The 26233-nt window shown below is 38.6% G+C and overlaps 1 protein-coding gene and 1 pseudogene across 1 annotated transcript in view; both read left to right on the top strand.

Annotated features, from left to right (window-relative positions):
- Window positions 1–26233, top strand: part of CPD (carboxypeptidase D) — an 82906-nt gene that overhangs the window by 30598 nt on the left and 26075 nt on the right. Inside the window, exons 3-8 of the mRNA XM_066363590.1 lie at window positions 9206–9348; window positions 10244–10413; window positions 11266–11615; window positions 12048–12239; window positions 13162–13329; window positions 20902–21011. Of these exons, the coding sequence (XP_066219687.1) occupies window positions 9206–9348; window positions 10244–10413; window positions 11266–11615; window positions 12048–12239; window positions 13162–13329; window positions 20902–21011 (1133 nt within the window). The remainder of the gene's footprint in view (window positions 1–9205; window positions 9349–10243; window positions 10414–11265; window positions 11616–12047; window positions 12240–13161; window positions 13330–20901; window positions 21012–26233) is intronic.
- Window positions 7769–8237, top strand: LOC136391781 (regucalcin-like; annotated as a pseudogene).

Raw genomic sequence — 26233 nt, 5'->3', positions numbered from 1 at the left:
ACTATGTTGAATAAGAGTGGTGAAAGGGGGAACCCCTGCCTTGTTCCTGATCCTAAGGGAGTTGCTTTTAATTTTTGCCCATCAAATATGATGTTGGCTGTGGGTTTGTCATAGATGGCCTTTATCATATTGAGGTAAGTTCCCTATATTCCCACTTTGCTGAGAGTTTTGGTCATAAATGGGTGCTGGATTTTATCATATGCTTTTTCTGCATCTATTGATATTATTATGTGATTTTTCTCCTTCCTTTTGTTTATGTGATGAATCACATTGATTGATTTGCAAATATTGTACCAGCCTTGCCTCCCCAGAATAAATCCCACTTGATCATGATGTATGGTTTTTTTTCATGTAGTGCTAGATCCAGTTTGCTAATATTTTGTTGAGGATTTTAGCATCTAAATTTATCAGTGATATGGCCTATAGTTTTCTTTCTTTGTGTTGTCTTTGCCTGGTTTTGGAATGAGGATTATGCTCGCCTCATAAAAGGAGATTGGAAATCTTCCCTCCTCTTGAATTTTTTGAAATAGCTTGAGAAGGATAAGAGTTAGTTCTTCTCCGAATATTTGGTAGAATTCCCCTGTGAAGCCATCTGGCCCAGGGCTTTTGTTTGTTGGGAGTTTTTTGATAACTGTTTCAATCTCATTTGTTGTAATCGGTCTATTTAGGTTTTCTGATACTTCTAGATTGATTTTTGAAAGATTATATGTTTCAAGGAATTTTTCCATTTCACCTAGGTTGTCTAATTTTTTGGCATACAGTTCTTCATAGTATTTTCTTACAATCCTTTGTATTTCTGCTGTGTCAGTTGTTACTTTTCCACTCTCATTTCTAATTTTATTTATTGAGTCCTCTCTGTTTTTATCGGTGAGTCTGGTTAAAGGTTCATCAATCTTGTTTACCTTTTTAAAGAACCAGCTCTTGGTTTTATTGATCTTCTGTATTGCTTTTTTTAGCCTATGTGTCATTTATTTCTGCTCTGATCTTTATTATTTCCTTCCTACCTTCTCTGGGCTTTACTTGCTGTTCTTTTTCTAGTTCTTTTAGATGCAGGGTTAAGTTGTTTATTTGAGCTTTTTCTTGCTTCTTAAGGTATGCCTGTAATGCTATGAACTTCTCTCTCAGGATGGCTTTTGCTGTGTTCCATAAATTTTGAGTTGTTGTATGTTCATTTTCATTTGTTTCAAGGAAGTTTTTTATTTCTTCCTTGATCTCATTGTTAACCCATTCGTTATTTAATAACATGCTATTTAGTTTCCAAGTGTTTGAATGTTTTTCAGTTTTTCTATTGTAGTTGATCTCTAGTTTCATGCCATTGTGATCAGAGAAGATGCTTGATATGATTTCAATCTTTTAAAATTTATTGAGACTCGTTTTGTGTCCTAACATGGTCTATCCTAGAGAATGTATCATGAGCACTGGAAAAGACTATCTATTCTGCTGCTTTAGGGTGAAAGGTTCTGAAGATATCTATTAAATTCAGTTGATCTACTGTGTCCTTTAAGGCTGCTGTTCCTTTGTTAATTTTCTTTCTTGAGGATCTATCCATTGATGTTAGTGGGGTATTGAAATCCCCTACTATTATAGTGTTGCTGTTGATCTTGCCCTTTATGTCCATCAAAATCTGCTTTATATATTTAGGTGCTCCTATATTAGGTGCATAGATATTTATTATGGGTATATCGTCCTGTTGAATTGCTCTCTTTATCATTATGTAGTGACCTTCTTTATCTCTTACTATAGCCTTTGTTTTAAAGTCTATTTTGTCAGATATAAATATTGCTACCCCAGCTTTTTTTTTCATTTTCATTTTCATGAAATATTTTTTTCCATCCCTTCACTTTCAGTCTATGTGTATCTTTTGTTTTGAGGTGGATCTCTTGTAGACAGCATATGTATGGGTCCTGTTTTCTTATCCATGCAGCTACCCTATGTCTTTTGATTGGAGCGTTTAATCCATTTACATTTAAGGTTATTATTGATATGTAGTTGTTTATTGCCATTTTATTTTTTAAATCTACATTTCACTTTTTCTAGATTTTTTTTCCTTTGTTCTGCTTACAACAGGCTCCTTAACATTTCTTACAGTCTTAGTTTTGTTGTAATGAATTCCTTGAGGGTTTGTTTTTGTGGGTTTTTTTTTTGGTCTAGGAAGCTTTTTATTTCTCTTTCCATTTTTAATGATAGCCTTGCTGGATAAAGAAGTCTTGGTTGTAGGCTCTCGTTTTTCATTACTATGAATATTTATTGCTATTCCCTTCTGGCCTCATGTTTCTGTTGAAAAGTCGGATGTCATCTTTATGGGGGCTCCTTTGTAGGTGATTGACTGGTTTTCTCTTGCAGCTTTTAGTATTCTTTATCTCTTAACTGGTATTTTAATTATGATGTGTCTTGGTGTAGGTCTCTTTGGGTTCCTCTTTAATGGGATTCTCTGTGCTTCTTGAACTTGTGACTTTTTCCTTCATCAATTTAGGGAAGTTTTCAGCTATGATTTCTTCAATCAGGTTCTCTATCCCTTGTTCTTTCTCTTTACTTCAGGAACCCCTATGTTGCGGATGTTGTTTCTCTTCATGCTGTCACAGAGTTCTCTTAGAGTTTCTTAAACATTTTGATCCTCTTTTCTTTTTGCTGTTCTGCTTTCGTGCTTTTGTTTATCTTGTTCTATAAATTGCTTATTCAATCCTCTGTTTCATCCAGCCTGCTTTTAATTCCTTCTAGTGTAGTCTTCATATCTGATATTGTATTTGTCATTTCTTTCTGATTCTTTTTTATGATTCAGTGTTCTTTCTGATGCTTGCTCTCTCTTTATTTAGGTGCTTGTTATGTCCATTGTTGCTCTAAGATCCTTGAGCATCCTAACAATCATTATTTTAAACTCTGCATCCAGTATCTTGGTTATTTTCATATCATTCAGTACTTTTTCTGGGGATTTCTCTTGTTGATTCATTTGGATTTCATTTCTCTGTGTTCTTATTTTGTCTGTGTATAGACTGCTCCTTTTGGGTTTGCATTTTGTGTAGCTAGCTGAGTGTAGGGTTGGTGTTGTCTGCCTCCAGCTTCCAGTTGTGTTGTTTCTAGATCTTCTTGGGTTGGCCTCAGCTGTTGTTTGTAATCCATTGTGGGCTACTTGTCTGCTGTACTGCCTTTTGCTATTTGTGTCGGCATTTTCTATGCCTTAGCTGGGTCAGGTGTGAGGAGCCCTTCCTTAAGATACCACCCTAACTAGGGTTGTTAGGTCATGAGCTAATGCTCTCTGTATCTGGCTGCTAGATGTATCAGCCCAGGACCTCCCTGGTGGGAACCTGGCACAGACCAGTGGAGGTCACTGCTTATGACTGGCCCTTAGCAACCTTCTTGGAGCTACAGGCGATCCAGAATTTGTGGCTACCTCTGTTAGGCCTAGATGCCATTGTAAATATCAGCTGCATTCCTGTAGCTGGCTTTTATTTACTCTTGGCCAGTGGGTGTGGCCTCTCTATTCCCAAGGTGTGTGGTCTGTCCCCTGGCCCACCTGCCGCCATCACCTCCTTGGAAGCTCAGGCACTGGCACCGTTGGGCACACAGGTTCGTGGGCCACCCCATGAGCCAACCGGAGGGCCTCTGCGCAGGCCACCCCACCAGGCTCCTCCCCTGCTGTGAGCACCACGGCTGCCGCAGACAGGCCCTCTTACCCTTCGGAGGGTACTCAGCAGCATGGGGGGGGGGGCAGTGTAGCTCAGATTTCAGCATTCAAAACTTGTGTCCCTGACGCACCTCCTGCTTCTAAGTGATTCTTTGCTCTGACTGGTGTAGGATAGCTTCTTGTGGGTGTGATAATTACTTCCCTTTGCTAGCATTTGTTCTCCCAGGAAAAAATGGCCACTTTAGATTTGGGGAGTGACCCACTACAGGGGTTAGGGTGGCTGTCCCCCACAGTCTCTCCCTGTGCCTCTGAGACTAACTCTCCTCTTGCAACTCCAGTCCTATCAGTGCTTCTCACTCCCAGAGCCCCGGGTCAGTGGCTGTGAATGAGGTTTTCTGCATGTGGGACCTATTTCTTTAGCCGCCTCCCCTCTATGATCTCACTTATAGTCTGTGGTTTCCAAGGTCTTTCAAAATATAGAGATGATAAACACATAAAAGGATGTATAATATTATTAATTATCAGGGAAATATAAATTAAAACACAATGAGATTCCACTACACACTCACTAGTATACTTAAAATTAAAAGGGCTGATCAGTTGCTTGATTATCTTATTAGGTGAGTTGCAGAGCAACTGGAGCATTCATACATTGCTGGTAGGAATGTGAAATAGCACAGCCACTTTGGAAAACACTGTATGATCTTTGGGACTAGTGACCACTGAATGTTGTTTCCTCTTTTGGAAAAGGGTGTTATTTTTAAAAGGCTTCTGTCCATGCCTGACTTGTGGTGACACAGTGGATAAAGCATTGACCTGAAATGCTGAGGTCACCGGTTCTAAACCCCAGACTTGCCTGATCAGGGCACCTATGAGAAGCAGTTGCTATGAGTTGATGCTTCCTATTCCTCCCCACTCCCTTTCTCTCTCTCTCCTTTCTCTAAAATTAATTAAAAAAAGCCTTTAAAAAAAATAAAGACTTATGTCCTTCCCTGCCCCCTACCCTGGGAATATATTTACATGAGTCATTGATTGGAGCTGGCTAGTTACGGTCCAATTAAAGTTACTCTAAAAAGGTGAGTAGCTAACACCCTGTAACTTAGTCTCCTTGTTGCTCTTAGCTAGTATTTCTTAAGTTGCTACTGAAGTAAAGCAAGGGATAGAGAAAAGAATGTTATGACTCAAACCTGGTGATTATAGTGTTATAGGTAGTCTACTTTACTTCCTCTGGCATAGTTAAAGTGAGAGTTGCCCATTTGTGCAATTTAGCACAGCTATTAGTTTTTACATATGCAAAAAAACTTAGGTTAGTTCATATTTGCATTGCTCTGAAATTGTTATTTTTATGTGTTCTGTGTTCCATTTCCTCATTCAGACTTTAAACTCTGAGTGAAGGTATGTTGCTTATTTATGAATATCTAGAATCTTAGTATAATGTCTTATAATGACCATTATACCGACTAATATAATAAAAATGGGAAAATATGAATAATTATCATGTATAATTAGTAGCATGTATATGTCCATATGTGTACATACAAGTAAGAGTTAGCAAAGATGATTATAGGTCAGCTATAATTAAAGTGACTAGCATCACTTAATGACTATGCCTAGGTATGGATAGAAAGCTCAGCATCTCACCAGTTTCCTGCCAGACCCAAAATGAGTGCGAGATGCTAGAAGTTAAGAGAAAGTCAAAAGATGGATATCTTGCTTTCTAAGAAAAAAAAAGTTAAGACCAAGTTACTGGGCTTGTTGTGGTTATAAACCTGCATATATTCGGGGAAGGAAAAGCTTATTTGACATCTCCACATAGATGCTTAATGGGCATCTCAAATTTAATACATTTGAAACAGGAGTGTAAATTTCTCACTGCCCCCCTACTTGTTTTTCCCATTACTTACTTTCATTCTTTCAAAAAATATTTATGAAGGACTACTATGTTCCAGGTACTATTCTAGTGTTTGGGATATCCATCAGTCAGCATAACAAATATTTCCACTTTTGCTTAAAATCTGGCAGGGAAAAATAGGTAGTAAATAATAAATACAGTAGGTAAATTATTAAGTACTGTAGAAAAAAATACAAAAGTGGAAAAGGGTAAGACGAATTACTAGTGCTAGTGGGATGGGCTTGGGATAGTCATGGGAAGAAGTAGCAACTTTAAATGAGGTGGTAAGAGTAAGGTTTATTGTCAAGTTGAAATTGGGGCAAATTGCAGGAGATTGAGGGGTCAATTACGGATATCTAGGAGAAAATCATTCCAAACAAAGGAAACAGCTAGAGTAAAGACCCAAAGTTGAGAGGTACCTGATCTATCCATTGAACAGCAAGGAGGCCAGTGTGGCTGGTGCCAAGCCAGTAATGGGGAAAGTATGAAAGGAGGGTAAAGAGGGAAGAGGAATGGGTGGAGGATAAATCATGTTGGGCTTTAGGCCACTGTAAAGACTTTGGCTTTTAGTCTGAGTGAAATAGGGAATTATTGTACAGAGGAATAACATCTAACTTCTATTCCAATGGAATTACTCTGGTATCTCTGTTGAGAAAAGAATATATTTAGAAGGGCAGGGCAGAAACAGGAAGATCTGTTAGTGACTGCAGACATCCAGCTGGAGAAAGGATGGTGGCTTCTCCCGGGGCAGCAGCAGTGGAAGTCTAGAGAAATAGAGATCTTTAGATTCTGGATGTATTCACCTGGACAGCTAGAAGGATGGTAGTACCATTAACCACAATGGAAGGGACTGTGGGTGGAACAGGTTTGGGGAAGATGAGGATGTGTTAAGTTTACAATATCCAAGTAGAGATACTGAAGAGGCGATTGGATGTATAAGACTGGAGTCTGGGAAAGAGGTCTAGATTGGAGATAGAAATTTGAGAGTTGTCAGCCTGTAGATAGTATTTAATAACATGGTGATACATGAGGCTCCAGGGGAAGAGGTAAAGTAAGAGAACAAAGGCAGGGCCTTAGGCATGTTATATCCATTTTCTTTGTTCTCTTTCATCTTCTCAGGAAATGGTACTACTATCTCCCTAGCTTCTCAAGCCAAAAATCTAGAAGTTATCCTTGATTCCTTATAAACACATCCTTTGAATGTCCAAGTCTGTTCAGTTCATCTCCACTACCACCAACCTAGTCCAAGCCACCATTCTAATGTAACCCCCTGCTTCCCTTTTTGCACACACCCCTTCCAGTCATTTTCCACCCAGCAGTCAGAATGATCTTAAAAAGGCAGTTCAGATCGTATCACACCTCTGCTCAGAACCTTCAGTGTTCTGTACAGCAAGGGAAATAACAAAGTGAAAAGGTGGACTATGGGAAATACTTGCAAATTATATGCCTGATAAGGGGTTAATATTCAGAATATATAAAGTACTACAACTCAACAACAAAAAACAAGTAATCTGATTAATACTTGAGCTAAGGACTTGAACAGATATATACTTGACAACTTTAGGATCACATTTACTATTCATGTTCTTTCTGTCAAAAATCTTAACCTGTCTGTACCTCATATCTGTAAAATGGGTGAAATATAATATACAAATGGCCAGCAAGCATATGAAAAGCTCTGTATAATTAATCATCAGGGAAATGCAAATCAAAACCACAATGATATTATCATCTTAGACCTCTTAAGATGGCCCCAATTGAAAAAAAATAGCAAGTGTTTGAGGATATGGAGAATTTGGAACTGTACATGGCTGGATGGGAATATAATATAGTACAGCCTCTATGGAAAACAGAATAGAGCTGGCTCACAAAGTTAAAAATAGAATTATCGTATTATTCAGCAATCCCATCTGGATATATTGATATATAGATAAGTAGAAGAATTAAAAATGCATCTTGAAAAGCTGTTTGCACCCATGTTCACCGTACAATTATTCACAATAGAGAAGAAGCAACCTAAATATCCACTGACGCGTAAATGAAAAAGGACTGCAGTATATACATAAAATGGACTATTATTCAACTGCCAAAAGGATATCATATCTCCTGCAGGACTGTTATCCAAACTATACAAAAAATGGGCCAAAGATGTTAACAGACACCTCACCACAGAAGATTTATAGATGTCAAATAAACATGAAAAGATGGCTCTGAGCAGCTGGCTCTGAGGGTCATCAGTGCCGGGATCTTCCCACATGACAACCTCTTCCAGTAAGATTGAGTGTGTAGCCTGCTTGAGAACTGCTGGTGTGGTGAGTCTCCAGTGTGGGAGGAGAAGTCTGACTCTTCATGGATATTCCTGCAAAAGTGGTTTGCCAGTGGGATTTGCTCAGCAAGCAAGGTCGGCAGTTTACCATGGGTTGCCCCTCTCATCTCTGTGGCCCTCCGCCTGGAAGGCTGTGTCACCACAATTGGAATAAAGTTCTGTGCTTTGAACTGGGAAGATCAGCCAGCATTGTCCTGGTCACAGTAGATGATGACAAGAAAAGCAATCTATTTAAGAATACTGGAAGGTGAATCCTGCTGGGAGATACTTTGCTGGCACCTTGGCTGAGGAAACAGCCTGGCAGTCCTGGATCAGCACGAGGATGCCTGTGCTCCCTCTTTCCTGAGCACAAGGAAAAGTTCTTTGAGCAGGTGGACATCTCCAGTGGTTTGGATTGACATTATCCATTTGTTCAAACCCATAGAATGTACAGCAACAAGAATGAACCCTAATTAATAAAAGTAGTGGACTGTGGGTGGAAATGATGTACCGAGGTAGGTTCATCAGTTGTAACAAGTGTCCATTTTGGTGAGGGATGGTGGAGACTATGCATGTGTGGGAGCAGGTGGTACATGGGAAATCTCTGTACCTTCTGCCTCAGTTTTTCTGTGAGCCTGAAATTACCCTAAAATAAAGTCTACTTTTAAAAAAATCAAGTGACAGAAATGGTAAGGTAATAGACTTTCTACAAAAGTAATGTGTAGGCTTATAAAGGTGTAAGATAGTGAAGGTGGTTGACTGTGGATGTTTATTCTCCTTGCTTCCTTCTTCCCTTAAACACATTTTGAAAGGATTTGTTGTGTCTTTTGTTTTTCCCCTTATTTGTGTAGTTATACAGCCTTTTTTTTTTTTTTTCACTCTCTCTTTCCAACTTCTTGATAAAGGGAAGGACACTTAGAATAGTAAGCAGTTAATAATGCTTTGGCATGACAAACTTTAGGATCACATTTACTATTCATGTTCTTCCTGTCAAAAATCTTAACCTGTCTGTACCTAATATCTGTAAAATGGGTGAAATATAATACCTACTTCTTAGAGTTGTAAAGATTAAGTGTTAATACACATAAAGCTTGTAAAACATGTTTGGTATGCAGAGTTGTTATCATTATTGCTGTTACAACTAATGTGTTTATGCTATTTATAACTGTTTATCCTATCAGATATATTTCCTTTATGTATATTCATTTTCAACATAGTTGCCTTTAACCTTCTTTCTTAGTCTCCTCTATAATTCAAGAACCTTCTCCAATTTCAAACAACTTAATTAAAAGAAAATGTATACATGCAAAGATGGCAGATTTAGTTTCTTTGGTCTTTTTGTGAGTAGATTCCTGATAGTAAACTTATTTTTTCCTTCATGTTACAGGTGGTATGCAAGATTATAATTATGTGTGGGCCAACTGTTTTGAGATCACATTAGAACTGTCTTGTTGCAAGTACCCACCTGCTTCTCAGCTTCAACAAGAATGGGAGAACAATCGTGAGTCTCTGATCACATTGATTGAAAAGGTAAAAGTAGTTGACTGGAATGTTTGGAAGGTTGGGGTATGGAAATAAGGGGAAAATTCGGTTGTACATGAATAACAATGTATACTGGATACCCTTTATTTGTTTTTATTATTTAAAATTGTAGATTCTCTTTAGAAACTATTATGTTAGAATCTATTAGAACATATTCTAGTTGTGCCTCCTTGCTTCTCCCCAACTCTTTTCCTACTGAAGGCTTCTTTGACTGTCTTAGAATATACATTTGCAAACTGAAATAATTGGCCAAATTTGTACTACCAGACTCTGACAATGTCATGTGACCATATTTGCTAGACAGCCTTTACCACTAAATGCACCAGGATCATAAGTTTAATTTAAACAGCAGACAGGTTAATACCCTATTGGATATACCAGAAATTATTACTTATGCCTTGTTGAGAAAATTGGAAGTCTGGCTTTGAGGAGAGGAAATTTCAAAAGCATATTACCAGTGTAGATTTCAGACACATGATTTAAGTTTAAGGATTTAACGGGGTTTTTTTTTTAATTTTTTAAAATTTATTCATTTTAGAGAGGAGAGGGAGAGACAGAGAGGGAGAGAGAGAGGAGAGACAGAGAGAGAGAAGAGGGGGAGGAGCTGGAAGCATCAATTCCCATATGTGCCTTGACCAGGCAAGCCCAGGGTTTTGAACCAGCGACCTCAGCATTTCCAGGTTGCGCCACCACAGGTCAGGCGGATTTAATGTTTTTGTCTATAGTTTTTTTAACTTGGAGGGATTGAAAATTATTTCAGGGAGTAAAGGAGTCACCTTATTTATTTTTTTTAGGAATTCTATATCAGCACAGAGAAATTATGTTCTCTTACCTTCCAAATTGATCATCTCTGAGCAATCTGCTTTGATTCTTGCTTTTTTAGGTCCACATTGGAGTTACAGGATTTGTTAAAGATTCAGTTACAGGATCTGGCTTAGAGAATGCAACCATCTCAGTGGCTGGTATTAATCATAATATCACGACAGGCAGATTCGGTGATTTCCACAGATTACTTGTTCCTGGAACTTATAACATTACAGCAGTTTTAACTGGGTAAGAATTTCAATTAGACTCTTTAAAATACCAAACCTTTGTTTACATCTAAGAAGAAATATAATGTAGGAAATGTTATTTATTATATCTGGCTTTTATTTTAACTTGTTCTCTGATTTCCCCCCTTTTATAATGAAAAAATACTATTGTGCAGTCTTTTGTCACATAGTCTAATAGTACAACTGAATAGGAAGCATAATTGTAAAACCGAGAGAAAGGACAGTTCTAAAAGCTTGAAAAGATGGTCAGCTGTGTAAAGCATTGCTTCAAGGCTCATTGAATACCAGAATACAAGAAACTCGGGCTCTGTAAAAGACATTTTGAAGAGCTGCCTTTATTATTAGCTTTCCAATATATGAAATGAGTGGTTTCTCACCTCCCCTGGAAACCTTTCTGTAAGACCATTTTGCCAAGGATTTAATTGATAATCTTTCATGTAATTTTTAACTTTCTTATTTGGAACAGTTGGAATGTCAGTTTGATAAGGCACTGCAAAGAATTGGATTATTTATCCCTTGAGTATTATAGTAATGGTTACAATGGATTAATGACCTTCATCTTTCATCATACTCTCTTTTGAATGTAATTTTTTTGTAAGCTTTCTAGTTTGTGGAACCTGGGACGATAGTAAGAGAAATAGTTCTTTAGAGACTTAATTGGAGAGTCTACATATGTGAGATAATATTCTAAAAGTCTTGAATTTACACATTTATATTTATTAAATTAAGTTTTGATAGACCACTAAGTGCTAAATTCTGAAAAATACTTTGAGTATTGTGCTTTTATAATGTTAAAGCATTGTGTGTTTTAATTTAAGTCCAAGCCATCTACTTTATCTTTTTTTTTTTTTAGCTATATGCCACTGACTGTTAATAATATAATAGTGAAAGAAGGACCAGCTACTAAGATGAATTTTTCCCTTCGGCCAACTGTGACTTCAGTGATCCCTGACACAACTGAGGTTGTAGTAACTGCTAGCACAGTTGATATACTTAATCTTTCTCCTGGAACACAATCCTCCCACCAACCAATTCAGCCAAAGGACTTTCACCACCACCATTTCCCTGATATGGAAATCTTCTTGAGAAGGTTTGCCAACGAATATTCTAACATCACCCGGCTTTATTCATTGGGAAAGTCAGTCGAGTCAAGAGAACTTTATGTAATGGAGATATCTGATAATCCAGGTGTCCATGAACCAGGTAATTGGTGTGGTCTTGCACATAATTTCAGTAGTGCCCCTCAGATCTATGTACTAAAACATTGCTATGTTTCATCTGAAAGGTCACCTATAGTGTGTACAACTGGAACAAAGAAAATGTAACCAATCTTGCCAGAAAAGAAGAAAATTTAATAATTCATATTAGGCACAGTAACATACTGCATAGATTAGATTCTTTCTGCTAATAGTATTTTTATTTTCATAGTATGTGGCATACATACATGCTTTGAGCCTGCTCAGATTCATATATTAGTGAGGAGGCTGCTGTATAAGATGCTTTTTCAAGCTTTTTTTAAACTATATCTTCTCTTAAATTTTTGGTTCAATGTCTGCATATGTTGGGGGAAAAGTAGAGAAAGTTCATGATAAATAGAGAGGAGAAAAGTCTTCTATGTAATTATTTTGTTTTCAGGTGAACCAGAATTTAAGTACATTGGAAACATGCATGGAAATGAAGTGGTTGGAAGAGAACTTCTATTGAACCTCATTGAGTACCTTTGTAAGAACTTTGAAACAGACCCTGAAGTTACAGATTTGGTTCGTAACACTAGAATTCATCTTATGCCATCCATGAATCCTGATGGGTATGAAAAGGCCCAGGAAGGTAAAGAATAGCTGTTTATTAATGCTTAATCTTTTTTTATTATTATATGGTATGCTTATTTGGGGGTAGAAGAGAATTTGAACTGGTGGTTTCCTTGAATTTCTTCCTATTTTTATAATTTATAATTTGTTTTAGCTTTTATATTCTTGTAAGATCAGTTCATTCAACAATAATATGATCACGTTTATATTTAATAGAGTTCTCTACTTTGGTAAGTGCTCTTATTTACTAAAAATAGATAAGTTTTTACAGATTGATCCATTTTAACAGTAATTCTGATTTATTATATTGGGAACTTTATCGCATAAGTGGAAACGCAAACCAAATATCTTTGGAAGCCAGTGACTCTGTTTTGAGTCCCATGCATGTTCTAAACCTAAGTCCCCATGCATGTTCTAAACCTAAGTTACTGACTTCCTGTTCCTCTGCCTGCTCTGGGCTAGCCCAGCTCTCCTGGAGGAGAGCAACTTGCTTATACAGGCCACCTTATGCAGAGCACTAGGAGAGTGAGAATCCATCTTTCCCAAGCTCTAATTCCTTCCAAGTGATGATACCAGTGAGTAGCATCGATACCACGATATGAATATGCAGCCACATGATTTATTACTCTCACTGACTGAACACTGAATCAACTAATGAGTGACTAGGTTAATCCTTACATGTATTAGTCAAATTCCTTCCCTAAGGAACTCATCCTTTGTAACTTTACAGATTTCTTTCACATTCCTCCCTTGAGACCTTATTGAAAGGTGAAACTACTTACTACTAGTGGTCCCACGTGTGAATTTTAATTATAGTGTGATTGATTATAGTGAAGCCTGATGTGTTCACACTTACCTCTGAGTTAAGATAGTTAAAGCAATATGTGTTGGATCAAAATGTAAGTGAAACATAGCTTAAATTTGAACCCTTTATCATACAGGAGATTCAGTAAGTATAGTTGGCAGAAACAACAGCAACAACTTTGACTTGAACCGAAATTTCCCAGACCAGTTTGTTCAGATCGCGGATCCTACCCAACCGGAAACTATCGCTGTAATGAGCTGGATGAAGACCTATCCATTTGTACTGTCAGCAAACCTGCATGGAGGTAAAAGCAACTTGATATTCTACTAATTTATTCTTGTTGAGAGCATTTGAAAATCCTGTGTAGGATTTTATCTGTTTATAACCTTAGGCTGTCTTAAAATGGATATCCTGTTATTGCTTTTATGGCAGATAACAATAAAGTTCCTTTTCATTACTTTTTAAGCCAATTTCCTGGCTGTTTTGCCCTTCTTTCCCACCTGTCCCCCATTCTCATCTCCCACCACTCCATCAATTCTTCTTTTTCCTGCCTTCTCCCTCCCTCTCCCTCTCTTTTTTCTTTTTCTCTCACTTAGTTCTTCAAGTGTTTTATATTTATCTCTCACAAGTGTTTTGTATTTATTCCTCTCACTAGGAATTTGGTAATGTGCTTTTTGTCATTTATAAAAATTAAACAGTAACAGATCCAAATGTTTAGTTCTATTTCTACTTAAAGTTTAATGAGCTCTTTTATGTAGGTTTAATTTTGACTTTTTTTTTGAGAGAGAGATACAGACAGGAAGAGAAAGAGATGAGAAGCATCAATTTATAGTAGTGGCACTTTAGTTATTCATTGATTGCTTTCTCATAGGTTTCTTGAATGGGGGGCTTCAGCTGAGCCAGTGACCCCTTGCTCAAGCCAGCAAACTCGGGGTTTCAAACTTCTGTCCTCAGTTGACACTCTATCCACTGCACCACCACCTGATCAGGCTATTTTGACATTTTTTTTATTTATTACTTGCTATATATATTTAACTGCAGCACATGACCTCATTCTCATGTAGTAGCTGAGCTTATGAACTTTCTTATAATTCATCAGGAATTGATCACTTGACTAGGATGAGAGGTCAAGATTAAAAATTATCACAGTGTCTAACTAGAGTTGTGTGGATAAGAATGACAGTGTCGATATACAAGAGAACTGAAAACCTGTGTCTACATATAAACTTGACCAGACAAGTGCAGGGCTCTGAACCGGCGACCTCAGTGTTCCCAGGTTGACGCTTTATCCACTGTGCCACCACAGGTCTCCTCACATAAACTTGTACATGAATATTTATAGTAGCATTGTTTATAATAATCCAGAAGGATAAACAACCCAAATGTCCATCAACTGATGTTTGGATAAATAAAATGCGGTGTACCCATTACAATGGAATATTGTTTGGATGTGAAAAGGAATGAAGTACTGATGAATGCTACAACATAAATGAACCATGAAAACATACCAAGTGATCGAAACCAACCATAAGAAAATCATGTATTGTATGATTGCATTTTTATGAAATATTCAGAATAGGCAAATCCATAGAGATAGGAAGTTGTGGGTAGTAGGAGGAGGAAATGGGGAGTGACCACTAATGGGTTCAGATTTTTTGGGGGGTGATGAAATATTCTGTAATTAGATGGCAGTGAAGATTGTACAACCCTGTAAATATACTGAATAACATTGACTTTTATAATTTAAATGGATGTTGTATGGTATATGAATTATATCTCAATAAAGCTATTTTTTAAAAATATAGAGTGAAAGTATTAGTACCAGGGGCAAGAGGAAAGGAATGTAATCTTAACATTTGTTGGAATATCTAAAGAAGTAATATTGCAACTGAGATTTGATTGCATATAGATTGAGCTAATGCCATTTTATTTATTTATTTATTTATTTAGCTAATGCCATTTTAAAATGTCATTCCATTTTAGAATGACAGATACACTTAGGATATTTAGAATTAGGAAGTTAATAGAGATGCTCTAAAAATTGCTTTAAAAGCTTGCAATTAATAGAAAAAAATACTTCTGTAGTTGGTAATCGTGGATGTTTCTCAAAGACCCAAATGGGAATTAATGAAATTACAGCCTGGTTGGCAAAATAATTTTTTAAAATATTTTATGTATTTTATACTATGTTTGATTAAAAAAAAGTATTTTTTTCACTTTGAGCTTTTAAAAATATTCTTAGTATGCATCAAATGTCATGTTGGCTAAATCTGAAAACTTAATTACTAGTTTCAGTCCAGTGAAAATAATTTACAAATGTATACATGTGGTATCAAGACCTTGGCATGATGGAGAAGTCATCTTCAATCACGTAGACATGTATCTTTCCATATTTTGTTTTCTCACCTTAAAATCTCTAAATGGGTTTTGGAATATTGGCAAAGAAATTTTCAATTTAGAAGAATATTGAAAGAATATAGAGAAAAAAGGTTCCTTTTTGTAAATTTTGATGCTAATCTTTTTATTGAGGTGAAATTTATATATATAACATAAAATTAACCATGTTAAAGTGAACAGTTCAGTAATGGTTTTAGTGTATTCGCAATGTTGTGCAACTACCATCACTATCCAGTTCCATAACGTTTTTATCTCATTCAGTAGTTGTCCCCTTCCCCCCCATCCCCTTTCCTTGAGTCCTGGCAGTCACCAGTCTGTGTTCTGTCTCTTTGGACTTGCCTGTTTTGGATATTTCACAGAAATGGAATCATACAATATGTGACCTTTTTTGTCTTACATTTAGCATAATGTTTTCAAGGTTTATTTATATTGTAGCACCATACTTCATTCCTTTCCATGGCTGGATAATGTTTTGTCATATGCGTATACCACAATTTGTTTATCTGTTTCTCTGTTGATGGATATTTAGGTTTTCTACTTTTATTACTATTGTGAATAATACTGCTGTGAACATTGGCATACAATATCTATCTGAATCACTGTTTGCAATTCTTTTGAGTAATTTTATGTTAAGCTTTTAAGGAACTGCCAAACTGTTTTCCATAGTAACCGAACTATTTTACATTCCAACTAGCAGTGTATAAGAGTTCCAGTTTCTCCACATCCTCACCAATGCTTATTACATTTCGTACTTTTTTTTTTTTTTTTGTATTTTTTTTCTGAAGCTGGAAAGGGGGAGAGACAGTCAGACAGACTCCCGCATGCGCCCGACTGGGATCCACCCGGCATGCCCACCAGGGGCGACGCTCTGCCCACCAGGGGGCGATGCTCTGCCCCTCCGGGGCGCCACTCTGCCGCGACCAGAGCCACTCTAGCACCTGGGGCAGAGTCCAAGGAACCATCCCCAGCTCGGGGGCCATCTTTGCTCCAATGGAGCCTTGCCTGCGGGAGGGGAAGAGAGAGACAGAGAGGAAGGGGGGGGGGTGGAGAAGCAAATGGGCGCTTCTCCTATGTGCCCTGGCTGGGAATCGAACCTGGGTCCCCCGCACGCCAGGCCGACGCTCTACCGCTGAGCCAACCGGCCAGGGCCATTCGTACTTTTTTTTAATAGCCATTCTAGTGGGTGAAAAGTAGCATCTCATTAAGGTTTTTATTTGCATTTCCCTATTAAATAAATAAATTGAGCATCTCTTCATGTGCTTGTTCATCATTTGTATATCTTCCTTTTTTTTTTTTTTTTCACAGAGACAGAAAGAGAATCAGAGAGAGGGATAGACAGGGACAGAGAGAGATGAGAAGCATCAATCATCAGTTTTTCGTTGTGACACCTTAGTTGTTCATTGATTGCTTTCTCATATGTGCCTTGACCACAGGCCTTCAGCAGACTGAGTAACCCCTTGCTCGAGCCAGTGACCTTGGGTCCAAGCTGGTGAGCTTTTGCTTAAACCAGATGAGCCTGTGCTCAAGCTGGCGACCTGGGGGTCTCGAACCTGGGTCCTCTGCATCCCAGTCCGATGCTCCATCCACTGCGCCACCGCCTGGTCAGGCCATTTGTATATCTTCTTTGGAGACATATCTGTTAAATCCTTTGCCTTTTTGAGTTGTTTCTTTTCTTTTTTTTTTTTTTTTTTTTTTGTCTTTTTGTTGAGTTGTAATAGTACCTTAAAGAGTTCTATAACCTTATGAGATTGCTAATGTGAAAATATTTTCTTGGCCCTGGCTGGTTTGCTCAATGGGTAGAGCATTGGCCCGGCATGCAGAGGTCCTGGGTACGATCCCTGGTCAGGGCACACATGAAAAGCAACCATCTGCTTCTCTTTTCCTCCCTCTCCTCCTTCTTTCTCTCTCTTCCCCTCTCCTAGCCAGTGGCTTGACTGGTTTGACTGTTGGCCCCAAGCAGTGAGGATAGCTCAGTTGGTCCGAGCATCAGCCTCAGGATAGTGCTGAGGATAGCTCAGTTGATTCAAGCATCGTCCCCAGACAGGGTTGCCAGGTGGATCCCAGTTGGAGCTCATGCAGGAGGAATCCTTCTATCTTCCTTACTCTCACTTAAAAAATATATATATACATATTTTTTTCCCTATTCTATAGGCTGCATTTTGACTTGCTTAATAATGGCCTTTGATACACAAAAGTTCTTAATTATGATGAGTTCAAATTTATTTTTTTTTCTTTGGTTGCTCATGCTTTTTGTGTCAATATTAATTTTTTTAAAAATAAACTGTTTATAGAAGTATTTTAAGACTTTTTTTTTTTTTTTACTGAGACAGAGAGTGTCAGAGAGAGGGATAGACAGGGACAGACAGACAGGAAAGGAGAGATGAGAAGCATCAATCATTAGTTTTTCACTGCGCATTGCGATACCTTAGTTGTTCATTGATTGCTTTCTCATATGTGCCATGACCGTGGGGCTACAGCAGACCAAGTAACCCCTTGCTCTAGCCAGAGACCTTGGGTCCAAGCTGGTGAGCTTTGCTTAAACCAGATGAGCCCGTGCTCAAGCTGGTGACCTCGGGGTCTCAAACGTGGGTCCTTCACATCCCAGTCTGATGCTCTATCCACTGCGCCACCACCTGGTCAGGCTATTTTAAGACTTTTATGACCTCTTTTTTAGCCTTCAAAAACTTGCCATTTGAAAGACAATATTTTTTTTTCCTTGCATTTTTCTGAAGCTGGAAATGGGGAGGCAGTCAGACAGACTCCCGCATGCGCCCAACCGGGATCCACCCGGCATGCCCACCAGGGGGCGATGCTCTCTGCCCATCCAGGGCGTCGCTCTGTCGCGACCAGAACCACTCTAGCGCCTGAGGCAGAGGCCACGGAGCCATCCCCAGCACCCGGGCCATCTTTGCTCCAATGGAGCCTTGGCTGCGGGAGGGGAAGAGAGAGACAGAGAGGAAGGAGAGGGGGAGGGGTGGAGAAGCAGATGGGTGCTTCTCCTGTGTGCCCTGGCCAGGAATCGAACCCGGGACTTCTGCACGCCAGGCCGATGCTCTACCACTGAGCCAACCGGCCAGGGCCTTGAAAGACAATATTGAGTAGGAATTGATATTGACATTATTTTTGGTTTGAATTTTTATATATGGGTTATAGATCAAGGGTGAAATTAAATTCTTAAGATAAATTTGTCTAAGAAGAGATGTTGAAGTACACTTGTTCCCACTATTTGGGGGAAAGGAGGGGGTATAGTTCAGTGGTAGAGCATTTTGACTGCAGAACTATTTGGGGGAATAGAATGAGCATAGCTATTTATACTTCTTTTTTTTCTTTTTCTTTTTAGCGAGAAAGAGGGAGAGACAGGAAGAGAGAGAGATGAGAAGCATCAACTCTGTTTCGGCACCTTAGTTGTTCTAGTTGTTCATTGATTGCTTTCTCATATGTGCCCTGACCGGGGAGATGCAGCCTAGCCAGTGACCCTTTGCTAAGCCAGGGACCTTTGGGCAGAAGCCAGAGACCATGGGGTCATGTCCATGATCCATGCTCAAGCCGGATGAGGCCGCACTCAAACCGGAGACCTTGGGGTTTCAAACCTGGGTCCTCAGCATCCCAGGCCGATGCTCTGTCCACTGTGCCACTACCTGGCCATGCTATACTTAATTCTTAAAGAACATTTTAAAAAACATATAAATGTTTGCTGATATTTGTTATCATAGGATTACTTCATCTGAGTTCAAATCAAATATGTTTTTTCACTTCTATTCTCATGAAGTAGCATGGTAAAAAAAGACAAAGATGAATGGCTTAGAATAGGCAGAATAAATGGCCAGATGGACAAATGAAAACAATGTGACTAATAGAAAAATAGAAGATTCCCTCCTATGGTGGTGGAGTGAGCTCAGGGCTATTGTCCAGGCAGTAAGTACCCTAACGACTTTACACCTTGTGTGGAGCAGGAAGGGAGTTGATATCCTTTATACATGTCTTTTTTTTTTCTTTTTTCAAGTGAGAGGAGGGGAGATAGAGAGACAGACTCTCGTATGTGCCTTGACCAGGATCCACTCAACAACCCCCATCTAGGGCCAATGCTCTGCCTATCTGGGGCCATGCTCACAACTGAGCTATTTTTAGCACCTGAGGCAGAGGCTCCATGGAGCTATCCTCAACACCTGGGGCCTGATGTGCTCGAAACCAATCAAGCCATGGCTGTGGGAGGGGAAGACAGAGGGAGAGAGAGAGAGAAAGAGAGAGAGGAGAGAGAAGGGAGAGGGGGAGGGGTGGAGAAGCAGATGGTTGCTTCTCCTATGTGCCCTCACCAGGAATCAAACCCAGGAGATCCTCCCATCGGGCTGGCCCTCTATTGCTGAGCCAACTTGCCAGGGCCTTTACACATATCTTAAAGCATCACTTTCTTTACCTTAGGTCATGAAAATCATCTACTATAACTCCAATTGACTAGTTTTTAATAGGAGCATCTGAATGTAGCTCAGGGTTGGCTGTGCTGGCCGTAGATAAGCCGTGTAACCTCTCTGTTTTAGACTCCAGATCTACAAAATGAGATGGGAAAATTAACTGGACATCAAGAGTCCCTTTTTTCCCCCCAGAGTTCAGCTTTTTATTGAACAAAAGGCCATGTCATCATTAGCCTCCTCGGATTCTTCTTTCTTAGTTTCTACTTTCTTCTCAACTGAAGCAGCAGTGGTAGAGGGGGTAGGATCTCCTGCTGGTTCAGTATTAGCTGCTGGGGCAGGTCCACCAGCCACTACATTGCAGATGAGACTCCTGATGTTGAAGTTGGCCAGAACCTTTGCAAACAAGCCTGGCCAGAAAGGTTCAGCCTTTACACCGCTTGCTTTAATGAGGGTATTGATCTTATCCTCTGTGACTGTCATCTTGTTGTCATGCAGGAAGAGGGTCGAAGGCCAAGTAGATGCAGGTGGTCTCCTAGAAGGAGGCCGTGGTCTGGGTAAGTGCTACTGGGCAGGCTGACAAAGTGAGGGCCCACACCAAGGCAGCCTTAGCTTCCTCAGAACAACCGAGCACCTTACCAGCAGCTGAGGAAAGAAGTCAATGGTCCCTTCTTATTTTAAAATCTTATGGCCTTGTAAATGTATTTTACTAAAAAAGTATCAAATTTTACTCAATTTTTCCAATCCTAATATTATAAAATTAAAATTATTTAAATTAAGCCTGTATACTTCTGGTTTCAGCTCTGACATGTAAAGTATGAGATCAGGTAAATTACTAAGACCTTTCCAGTTAAAAAGATGTTTAGGTGTCATGCATAGCTATTTAACATTTTATTTATCTACTTTGATTTTCTGTTGAGGAAATTAGCAACTTTTTCATTTCTAACGAAGAAATTAGCCCTGGAAAATTGTATTGGTTTCCTGTCTCTGCCATTATTGTAAAAAGCTTACTTTATGTTAATGAATTATCTTGAAACAAATGACATGATGCATTTTCTTCTTTTCCCTTGTAGGTTCTTTGGTAGTTAACTACCCTTTCGATGATGATGAACAAGGGTTGGCCACATACAGTAAATCTCCTGATGATGCTGTGTTTCAACAATTAGCACTTTCTTATTCCCAGGTAGGCTTGTACTTAAGCATAACATGCTGTACAACTATTCTGTCATTTTAAAAAATGCATAAAAACAAAGTCCTGCAAGACTCATGTCAGGTGCTTTTTTCTCTTCTTGGAAGGGTAAACTTTTCATGATTCCTTCCAGGAAGACTTACTAGTTTTTCTCCTCTGTTTCCCACCTCATGTTTGAACATACTAAATGTTTTTTCCTATTGGTCTTTAAGCTCAGGTACTGTCTTTTCATCTATCGTTTTTAGCATAGTACATGGACCATAATGCAGGCTCATTTATTTCACTTGTCAAGCACTTAAGTTATAAAACTAGTGAAGTAGTCTAAAGCAGGGGTTGAGAAACTACAGCTCTGGGGCCAAATCCAGATCACCACCTGTCTTTTCAGATAAAGTTTTATTGACTCACATCCATTCTTTTACATATTGTCTATGACTGCTTTCTGTTTCAACATTTGAAAATAAGTCAGTTTGATTCACCATATTAACAAAATAAAGAAAAACACTGCAATCATGTCAATAGATGCAGAGAGCAGATTTGAGTAGTTGCAACAGATACATTAGAGACTGTAACACCAAGAATTTTTACTATCTGGCTTTTTACAGAAAAAAATTGCCAACCTCTGGTTTAAGGTATTTAAGAGCCTACATAATAACATACAGCAAGGGAAAAGCAGGTAGAAATTTCTGTATTTTCCAAAATTGCTATACATTATTACTTTCACAACCAAAATGTTATATTTGTGTGCATGTGTGTTTTAGTTTAAAAATTGTTCTTAGAAAATATGTTAAAAGTTGGCACTTGGAAAGATGTTTGTTAGTTTCAGTTTTTGAACTTACTGCTGACTCAGTCTGTGACTTTATTGGTTATAGATAATGAAGATTATTACTGCAACTCTGTATTCTCTAATCACACAGCCTTCTGTCATTCTATTTTTCCTGCTTTCTCCTTTTCTACAAAAAGACCTTGTGAGATTGTGCAGGGTATCTAACGGAAGTGCATCTCTTACTTCACTCTAAAGAATAGTTGTCTTCTGTTCGGGAATACCATTTTTAGAGGGATGCACATGGAATGAGAGAAGAATTGGACACTCAATGATAATAAAGCGATCAGATTTTGCACATATTCCTGTCACATTCTGTGCCTGTTCTTACAGTTCCACTTTTTACCCTCATCGTGACTTTTGGTTTCTTAGTCTTTTAAAATTATTTTTAGCCTTTAATCCTTTGATTTAATTTACTTTCTACTCAGCTAAGACCCATAGATATAACTTTCAGTGATGCCTTCAAACTTTTTTATACCCTTTTGACATATCTGCCTTGCTGATAGCTGCTTCACAGTCATTACCTCCATCTCTTCTCCATCCCAGTATTTCAGATATAGTCCAGAAATGTCATACAGTCGTGGCAATTGACTATACTGCATATGTATGCTCTCTAACTTCAGCTGAGCACTCACTTTTATTTGGCAATATTTCATGTTTTGCTACTTGATTCTCTGGCTTGTTTCCCGCTATGGTTATTCTAAGCTTTTATCCTCTATTTAGCCTCCTAATCCTAGCTTACTCCTCTTATTCTCAGTAGATCACTTTGCCTGGAACTAAAGTAGAACTTTGAGTAACATGATGTGTTTTCATTCAGGTTCCGTGTTCTCAATTATTATTTATCTGTATCTTACCCATAATCTCCCCCATTACTTGTTCCTACCACACCTGCCTCTTCTAGAATCTTATGTCTTTGTTTCTTCTGTTGTAAATGGGAGAGGTGATAATTAAAATCCTCAGTCATCTGTCACAGCCTCCTTTCTCTTGGTTGTGATGGGTCATGATTATCATGTACCCAGCCCACCTTTGCCCTACCACAGGCCTCATGGTGAGGAAAAACAGAACAAGAAATCTGTAAGGACAAGAAGGGAGCTAATGAAGGACAGGACTAAAGGTGATTTGGAATGATCACCAAACATTAAATACACTAAATCTGAAAATATTTTAAAAGTAACTGGGCAGGTGAGGGTACTGGAATACAAGGAGGGGGTTTCAAAGTACATACAACTTAAAGGATCTGGGGAGATTTAAAGAGATATGCATAGTTTAAAAAGATAAGGGGATTTAAAGGGAAATCTTCCAAACTCATAGCTTCTGGGGAATCAAAAAGGCAAAATGAAGAAGTGCTCTTCGGCAATTGAGTAGTGAAGGTGAAAATAAAAAAATATGTAAGAAGAAAAACAGGGAAATACTGTTTGTCTAAGGTAGAGGAAAATCATAAAATCAGAGGACTTGCAATTCTACCCTTATACTAAGACAGATAAACAACAAGAAACACTAAAGAAAAGGGCACCATTAAATAGGAATCATGTAAAAAAGCCCAATATTATAAAAATGAACATGAACTAAATAAAACATGGAGAACTATTCCAGAAAATCAGGAAGTGAAATTTCTCACATATCACCTGAGGAAACCTTATCACCACCAAGAAACAATGAAGAAGCAGAAGTGACCTGTAAGTCTACACTCCAAATACACATTGAGAATGTGAAAAAACCATGTAGACTTAGATATTTAAAAAATAAGAGAAAGGGGAAAGAAAACAGGAAGAAATTAAGGAGAGTTGATAGAACTCAGGAAAGAAATGGAAGAAAAATACAAAAGTTTTTTCAAAATTGAAGAATGAATCCTAAGAGTCAAAGGCCTTATACTTCCCGATTTCAAACTTACTACAAAGCTACAGTAATTAAGATACTGTGATACTGCCTGACCAGGCGGTGGTACAGTGGGTAGAGCGTCAGATTGGGACATGGAGGACCGAGGTTCGAAACCCTGAGGTCACCGGCTTGAGCGCGGGCTCATCAGCTTGAGCGTGGGGTCGCTGGCTTGAGTGTGGGATCATAGATATGACTCCATGGTCTCTGGCTTGAGCCCAAAAAGGTCACTGGCTTGAAGCCCAAGGTCACTGGCTTGAGCAAAGCGTCACTCGGTCTGCTGTCTGTCTCTGTCAAAAAGAAATACTGTGATACCGACATAAGGATAGACAGATAGAGATCAATGAAAGAGAATTGAAAGTCTGGAAATAAACTCTTACATTTATGGTCAATTGAATTTTTTGACAAAGGACACCAAGACAATTTAATGGAGAATGAGCAATCTTCTCAACAAATGATGATGGGAAATTGGATATTCACCTGCAAAGAAATGAATTTGGACTCCTTTTTAACATACCTAAAACCATTTCCAAATGGATCATAGACCTAAAATGTAGAAGCCAAAACTATAAAACTTTTAGAAAAAAAATTAGGAATAAATTTTTGTGACCTTGGATTAGACAGTGGTTTCTTAGGTATGACATCAAAAGAACAAGTGACAGAAAAATAGATACATTAGACATCAAAATTAAAACTTTGTTGCTGCACAGTCTGCTGAATTAGTTTTCTGGGGCTGCTATAACAAAATCACAAACTGGATGGCCTAAGACAACAAAAATACAGGGTGGGGCAAAAGTAGATTTACAGTTGTTCATATGGAAAATAATACAAGAATTAATATAATACAAGAATAAACTCTGTGTTTCACGTATTCATAACTGTAAAACTACTTTTCCCTATCCTGTAACTTTCTCACAGTTTTAGAGAGTAGAAGTACAAAATCAAGGTGTTGGTTGGGCCATTCACATACTACAATATGAATGAATCTTGAAAATGTTATGCTAAGTGAAAGAAGCCAACCATTAGAGACCACATGTTGTATGATTACATTTACATGGCAAGTCCAGAATAGGCAAATCCACAGAGACAGAAAATAGACTGGTGGTTGCCTAGGGCTTGGTGGAAAGGAGGGATAGGGAAGAGATTGAGTGAAATTGGGGAGTGCTAATGAGTACTGGTTTCTTTTGGGGTGATAAAAATGTCCTAAAACTTACTGTGGTGATAGTCACATAATTTCAGTGAATATACCAAAAACCATTGAAATTGTATGTACACTTTAAATGGGGTACACTAAAATATAATTTTATGGAGTATGTGAATTATATCTAAAGTAGAATTTGAGAACCTAAAGAAAAGTAAGAGTGGTGGGGCATCCATCCTCAGTCCAATTATTGGACATAAAAATGATCTAAAAGTTATACTGTATATCAAAATATTAAATGATTGATGATGTCTAGATTTATCATTTTCTTCTTTTTGCTTGCCTGGATTCTCTAATCTTTTTATAATTTCTGTTATATTTTAAGTATAATTATATAATGAAATTCAATGAATTCAATTAAGTGTAGTATTATACCAGTGTTAATTTTTTTATTTTTAATTATACTATGGCTATATAAGATGCTAACATTAGGTAAAGCTAGATCAAGGGCATATAAAACTCTATGGGGTTTTTTTTTTTCTGAAGTGAGAAGCGGGGAGGCAGGCAGACAGACTCCCACATGCGCCCGACCAGGATCCACCCAGCATGCCACCCAGGGGCGATGCTCTGCCCATCGGGGCTGCTGCTCCGTTGCAACCAAAGCCATTCTTGCACCTGATGCAGAGGCCATGGAGCCATCCTCAGCGCCTGGGCCAACTTTGCTCCCAAGGAGCTTGGCTGCGGGAGGGGAAGAGAGAGAGAGAGAGAGAGAGAAAGGAGAGGGGGAGGGGTGGAGAAGCAAATGGGTGCTTCTCCTGAGTGCCCTGGCCGGGAATCGAACCTGGTACTTCCACACGCCAGGCTGACACTCTACCGCTGAGCCAACCTGCCAGGGCCAAAACTCTATGGTATATATGCAACTTTTCTGTAAGTTTAAAATTAGATCAAAAGAAGTCAAAAGAAGAAAAGTAAAGTGAATAGTCTTTACTTGTCTCTACTTCGTTATTGTTCTCTCGTACTTGTTTCTTGTCATCTCCTGCCTACATTGTTTTACTTGGAAATGCCCCCTCAATGGTTACCAGAAATTTCTTGACCATGAGTCTGACATTTATCTTCTCCCCTTGATGTCTGTCATGTTCTATAGTAGGGAGTTCTGCTTTCTTTTTTTCTCCTTTATTGGCTCCACATCCTGTCTTCTACTTTTCTTTTTTCTTTCCATGGTATGTCCTTAGCCATTTTTTTTTTTGTATTTTTCTGAAGTTGGAAACGGGGAGGCAGTCAGACTCCCACATGTGCCCGACTGGGATCCACCTGGCACGCCCACCAGGGGGCGATGCTCTGCCCATCTGGGGTGTCTCTCTGTTGCAATCAGAGCGCCTG

Source organism: Saccopteryx leptura, chromosome 2 (genome assembly GCF_036850995.1).
Source record: "Saccopteryx leptura isolate mSacLep1 chromosome 2, mSacLep1_pri_phased_curated, whole genome shotgun sequence".
Taxonomy (NCBI): domain Eukaryota; kingdom Metazoa; phylum Chordata; class Mammalia; order Chiroptera; family Emballonuridae; genus Saccopteryx; species Saccopteryx leptura.
The sequence above is the reverse complement of the archived record's forward strand: the minus strand, read 5'-3'. Positions and strand labels throughout refer to the sequence as shown.